The sequence below is a fragment of the Sorghum bicolor genome, chromosome 6 (assembly GCF_000003195.3).
Source record: "Sorghum bicolor cultivar BTx623 chromosome 6, Sorghum_bicolor_NCBIv3, whole genome shotgun sequence".
Lineage (NCBI taxonomy): Eukaryota > Viridiplantae > Streptophyta > Magnoliopsida > Poales > Poaceae > Sorghum > Sorghum bicolor.
Window position 1 is genome coordinate 51,951,276 of NC_012875.2, and position 6,205 is coordinate 51,957,480.

Here is a 6,205-nt window from a genome sequence, read left to right on the forward strand (position 1 = left end):
AAATATCTCTTACTACTAAATTCTTGTTTGTTTTATTATCCTAGATCGGCCTGTTGTTGAGCATTCAACCGTCGTCGTCAGGATACATAAGTGCTCAAGCATGATAACTGAGAGGTGCGTGACAACTCATACTGATCCACATCTTTAGCCATGATGTTGGAAGAAATGTCATTCATCACTTCCAAAAGAGAATTGCTGGTATGATTGACTATATCTAAATAAGCAGCAGCAGCTAAAAGTCTCTGCTGATCAACCGGAACCGGAAGAAAAAGCACAAGTTTATTCAGATAGCCCCTGCTGTAGCATATCTACTTTAAACTTTATCTGATGACCAGATAAAAATATCTATTTGTTGTTGTTCTCATACTGTTTGTGATATATATTCAGTTTCATGGGTATGTTGAAAACATCAGTTCGTTTTGTAAAGTGCATATCAAACCGGAAGTCGTGCATAGCGTGTAGACAAGCAGAAGTATAATTAGCAAACAACCACGGCACTGCGCATATGTACCCTGTGAGCCTTCAAGATCATGAGGAATTATCTTAAACAAAACAATTGGCAAGCATGTAGACAAGCAGAAGTATATATAATTCACTATGTTTTCAATTTTCTCGTCAGATACCATTAGCACACGAGATAACATTACAATCAACAACCAGTACATCCACTACCCACATCACACACCCCTTAATTATTCCTCCTCATTTCGCTATCCAGGCGACCGCTAGGTTTCCTACTCAAGACATGCAGGCTTTCACATTCCGATGTCAAGCAGAGCTAGGCGCTGCTCTAGGCCCTGCCTGTCCCATTATTCCTTTGCCACCACAGCCCGAGGGGAGGGCTGTCACGCCGACGAGACTTGTATGTGGAACACCGTCCCGAACAGCCGGAGCACGCCGAAGGTGACGAGCATGGCGAACCAGCCGCCCAGGAGCACCCTCAGTCCGGACCTCAGCATGCTGGCGCCGCCCAGGTACGCGCCCGCCACGCCGAACCCGGCCAGGCCGACGCTGGTCGCGGCGCACACCGCGGCCACCCTGGCGGCCCACGACGGTATGAACACCCCCGCCAGCAGCGGCAGGAGCGCGCCGAACGCGAACGCCAGCGCCGACGCGACCGCGGCCTGCGTCGGGCTCGGCAGGCTGTCCCTGGCGCCTTCCTCCTCGTCCTCGCCGCCGCCGTCGCGCTTGATCTGGGAGACCTCGATGTCGTACTGCGCGTACACGGAGACGAACTCGCCGATGGCCATGCTACAGGCGCCGGCCACGAGCCCCGCCAGGCCGGACACCAGCATGGCCTTGCGCGTCGCGCTCACGGCGCCGACGCCGATCATGAGGGAGGCCACGGAGACGAGCCCGTCGTTCGCGCCCAGGACGGCCGCGCGGAGCCACTGCGCGCGGGCCATGTAGTCGACGCCGGCGTCGTCCCCGTCGTCGACGTCGCGCGGATCGGCCACGCCGGCCGCGTTCGTCGGCGCACCCGCCTCGACGTCGAGGATGACAACCCCTGGTGGCGGCAGCACGTCACTCTCCACCTTCTTACCATTCGGAAAGGCCGAGGCTGCGGCCGCCGCCGTCGCGTGGACCTGGGAGCTGAGGTGAGGGTCCATGGGAATTAATGGATCACCGAGAGGAAGCAAGCAAGCCGATCGTCGATCGAGGACTGGAGGAGGCCAAGGGGGAGTGTGCAGGTGAGATCGGTCGATGGATGAGGATGGGTGCGTGGCTGCCACACGCCCCGGGAAGGGGTATTTATAGCGGAATCCGCTAGGGTTCTCAGGAACGGACGGCTGCGATCGCGTCGCCTGTGGCGAGCACGCGCTCCATGCTGAAGTGTAAGCGTGTACGCGAGGCGCTTCGCGGATTCCACGCACGCCTCCAAACTGTTTTCAGTTGCTGCCTTGCACATAGCCACATACCCACACACTTTTTTTTAAAAAAAAAGTTACAACGTGGCACGCGCCCCACAATCTGTTATATTTCATTGATTAATTCACTAGAGGCTCGTTTTAGCACGGCGCCTGCTTCCGCTCCTAGCGGCTCTTGTCCTGAAGATGTACCAAACAGTGTGTATCAAAATGGCCCATTCACATGTTCTCAAAAAAAAAAAAGGCTCATTCACAAAAAATGTCTAGAGAAACAGGAGCAATATTTTTTTAATTCGGGAGTCAAAGTTGCCACAACATGTATGATTTTTTTCTAACTTCTCACAAATTTGTTATAAATTATAACAAAACTATCACGTCAGTTGTTTTTGCTAAATGTCTTCTAAAACGGCTTCGACTTCATCAGAAAAGTTGATTCACAAGAGTAACCGGAGCCCTTCGAGAGAAGCCGGAGTGTCTCTAAACTGACTCTTAATTCATTTACACAATCTTTTTAAATATGGAGTATGAATGCCTCAATTCATTTACATATTCTTTTAAAATATGGAGCGTAAATGCCTTAATTCATTTACATAATCTTTTAAAATATGGAGTGTGAATTAACGCCTTAATTCATTTATATAACCTTTTAAAATATGGAGTATGAATGCCTTAATTCATTTACATAATCTTTTTTAAATATGGAGTATGAATGCATGAGATATGTACCTATACTTATGTAAATAAAAATCCAATAAAACCATCCGTGAGATATGTTTTTTTTTAATTTTGGCCAGACCTAATAATTAGCGTTGTCTAGTCAGAATGCATTACTGCCCATTAGGGTAGCACTAATCCCGTGCGGGATAGCATTAGCGTTGATTTAATAGTGGTGGTAGAAATCCACGTCGAGCACAGCACGGCAGCTTCGTTCATTCGGCCATTCGACCATGACAATGGTTGAAAAACTGTAGTGATTTATTTTTAAAAAATGGCGGCCAAACGCCAAAAGTGCCGAGTGGGAGACATGGAAATATTCGATGGAGACGAGAGCTGTTTCGTCCCTTCGTATTAAAACTGCGGAATGTGCGTGGGTGCGGCCACTCGCGTCAAAAAAAGATGAGATGGGCGCGTGGCCACCACGGGTAGTGCGTCCCTTCTGGTGAAAAGGTAAACCACGGGAAAAAGCGACCGGCATCGGCATCATCAGGCCCAAGTGCGCGACGAATTATTCGTCCATATATCGGACGCATTAGCCTATCAGAGTAATGTGCAGTAAATTCAAGGTGTAGATATACGGAACGGTATATGTAACTAAAAACAAACGGTTTGGGTAAAGATACTCTCCGTTGAACGTATAAGCATATTCGACACGTACGCTTAGAACGAAGGTCCATTTGGCCTGGACCTGATGAGGAATTTTGGAACGGCTTCTGCGGTAGTTTGTTGCGTGCCCGTTCGGTACACCAAAAAATACGTATGGGAAAATACTATGCGTGCACCTATATTATTTGAGCGCTAGGCACAATTTAGGCGTCAGTTTTAGAGACATCTAGTGAGGCCATGACATGTGAAGGATGGCCAAGCCCAAAGATGGAGGATTTCAGTTCATAGCGTGTGGTGCTTCAGTTACAAGGCAACTACAACTAGTGTCAGTTGCTAGCTATTGAGGTGACGTGAGGAGCATCCATATATGATGCTAGGCCCAATTCCTTTACGTGATTTTTTTCATTAAAAAATAGATATAGAAGAGTTTCATTCTCAAGAAAATGAAAACGGGATAATTTTATCCCCCCGGACTGGTGGGGAAGGGGACCACTATCCTCATCCATGTGGGGATCCCCATCCTAAGACTCCACCAACCCTATCTTATCCTCTCCTACGATTCCTTTGCACCACCACTCCACATGTTCAGCATCTCCTCTACTCTCCCACTTATTCTTTTGTGCTGCCACCTTGCCTGCCCGACAGCGCGATTCGCGGCCCCTTTGGCCCCCACGTCATCGAGTGGAGGAGCAACCAAGCAACATGGATCTGGTCAACCTTGTTGCTCTAGCTAGATCTAGCGAAGAGGTAGTACAACATTGACGAGATGGTGGGATGGTGGCTACTGTGGTCGAGGAGAGGTTTTGGTGCCAACGAGGAGGCGCGTATAGGTGGTCGTGCTAGCGAGGAGCGCAAGTCAAGGCTCTAGGGAGGCACATGCATCCTCGCATTGTAGCCTATGGAGAGTGGATGGATAAGGAGAAAGAGCTTTGATTGCTTGTATTCGCGGGGTTGGGGAGCTAACAGGGATAAAGTTCTCAGCATGGAGCGAGGATGGGAGCAAAATGCTTTCCGGCGGTGTTCATGGGATGGTGACAGGTGTTCATGGGATGGTGACAGAGGGATTTTCTCTGATCTGTTCTAAGATGAGGATGTGAAGCTATCCCCGACAAAGAAATTCCTCGTTGACATCTCTAGTTCTAAGTGACATACTCTCATATGATTAAGCTGCACATCTAATTACTTGGTCAAATCAAATATAGAAACAGTTGACATCCAGCTAGTCCCTCAAGAGGAGGTTTTGGAGGATGTCAACAATATATTGCTGCATACTCAATCGCTCTGCTAATAGATGCGCATGAGCATTTCAAAAATAGAATTCTTTTTATTCTAGCATCGCTTAACCCTTCCCTATTACAAGTTTAGCGTCCTACTAATGAACAAACTCCCAAAGAGAAAACTAATAGGAATATAAAACACACTTATGGACCAAACCAGACACTAAGCCTATTAGAAGATAGTCACCCAAGATTGACGAAGATAAATCAATTTTTTATTGATACCGTCTCTTGTTAGAGTGCGCAGCGAAATTCGGCCCAGCTCGTTATACCACGAGCCATCAGCCCCTCGGGCCCAGGTCCACTGGAGCCCACAACATACCCAGACATTGGACCTAACTCAACCCAAAAGGCTAGTCTTTTGGGTTGAGTTAGGTCCAATGTCTGGGTATGTTGTGGGCTCCAGTGGACCTGGGCCTGAGGGGCTGACAGGTCGTGGGTATAATGAGCTAGGCCGAGTTTCGCTGCGCACTCTAACAAGTGGTAGAGCCCATGGTTAGAAAACCTAAAAAATCTCACGGGTCACATGGTGACGGGGAAGCCCGTTAACGTTTCGGAGATCACACTGGTATTGTGTGTGATGTGAGCGTTGAACTCGGGGCCTGGAGAACAACTTCCGGAGATCACATGGTGTAGTGTGATGTGAAGAGTTGGGTCCGATGTGTGACGGGGGAGATTGTTAGGTTTAGTCCCACATCGTTAATTGATGGTGGGAGAACACAACATATAAAGCGGGGGCAGCCCTCACCTATAAGGCTAGTCTTTTAGGTTGAGTTAGGCCCAGTGCCTGGTTATGTTGTGGGCTTCGGTGGACCTAGACCCGAGGGGCTGACAGCTCGTGCATATAACAAGCTAGGCTAAGTTCTGCTGCGCACTCTAACATCTCTAACGGCCGATGTCGAGAAAAGCAACGGGCAGCCTTTTCAAGACTGGGTTTTTCATTTCTGATCATTAATCTTTGGGTGACGTTGGGTGAGATGTCCATCTAAAATACAAGACACATTGGACCTTTGAGTGATGTTGTCAAAGATAGTCTTAGGTGCTTAGGCTAAGATAGCTTGCTGCCTACATTGATTAGAAGTCCATGATCCAAATTGCAAAAGGTCCTACATACAACCATACATATAGAAAAGTGGTGTAATCTCCTTGCACTAGCGCTAATCCATGTGGACATGGTAGGCACGTCCTCCCAGACAAGTGTGGTAACCTACACGAGATCATCACAAATGTAACGAGCAAATAACTAGGTTTTTAGCAGAGCTTTGGCTTTGACTTCTTGTAAGAAGCCCTACCAAATGATCATCGACAAAACAACTTGATATGATGGAGCCCCTTTTATATCAAGGAGCCAGGCCAGAAGATATGGTTCCTCTTGATCTTTGTCACAAATTTGATATAAATTGTTATAAAAATGAACTAAATTTGCTTTTGCAAATATTTTATAAAATAGTTTCCGCTTCTTCGGAAAAGCTACTCCATAGCAGCCGGAGCCTGCCAAGCTGGCTACTTTTGCTTGGGTTAGCTCTCGGTTTTCATCTCATTTTCCTCTACGAAACTACAAAAATAAGACAAGACTAAAGATAAAAGCGTTTTTATAGGAATTTCATCGGAAAACATATGGTTCAAATTTGATTTTTTTATGTTATAGTCTTATTTGAAATGCAGGATTTTTATCATGATTTTTATGTTTTTTTATGAAAACAAATTGATTTCTAGGAATTTCTATACACTCTTGTC

General features: G+C 47.1%; 1 protein-coding gene across 1 annotated transcript; it reads right to left on the reverse strand.

Annotated features, from left to right (window-relative positions):
* LOC8055917 (vacuolar iron transporter homolog 2) lies at positions 569 to 1,739 on the reverse strand. The gene has a single exon (XM_002448196.2). It carries the CDS (start codon positions 1,608 to 1,610, stop codon positions 846 to 848), a length of 765 nt encoding a protein of 254 aa, XP_002448241.1. The 5' UTR covers positions 1,611 to 1,739; the 3' UTR covers positions 569 to 845.

Bases quoted from the DNA above. Each gene is read 5' to 3' on its own strand.
- LOC8055917 (XM_002448196.2), bottom strand. From the start codon at position 1,610: ATGGACCCTCACCTCAGCTCCCAGGTCCACGCGACGGCGGCGGCCGCA.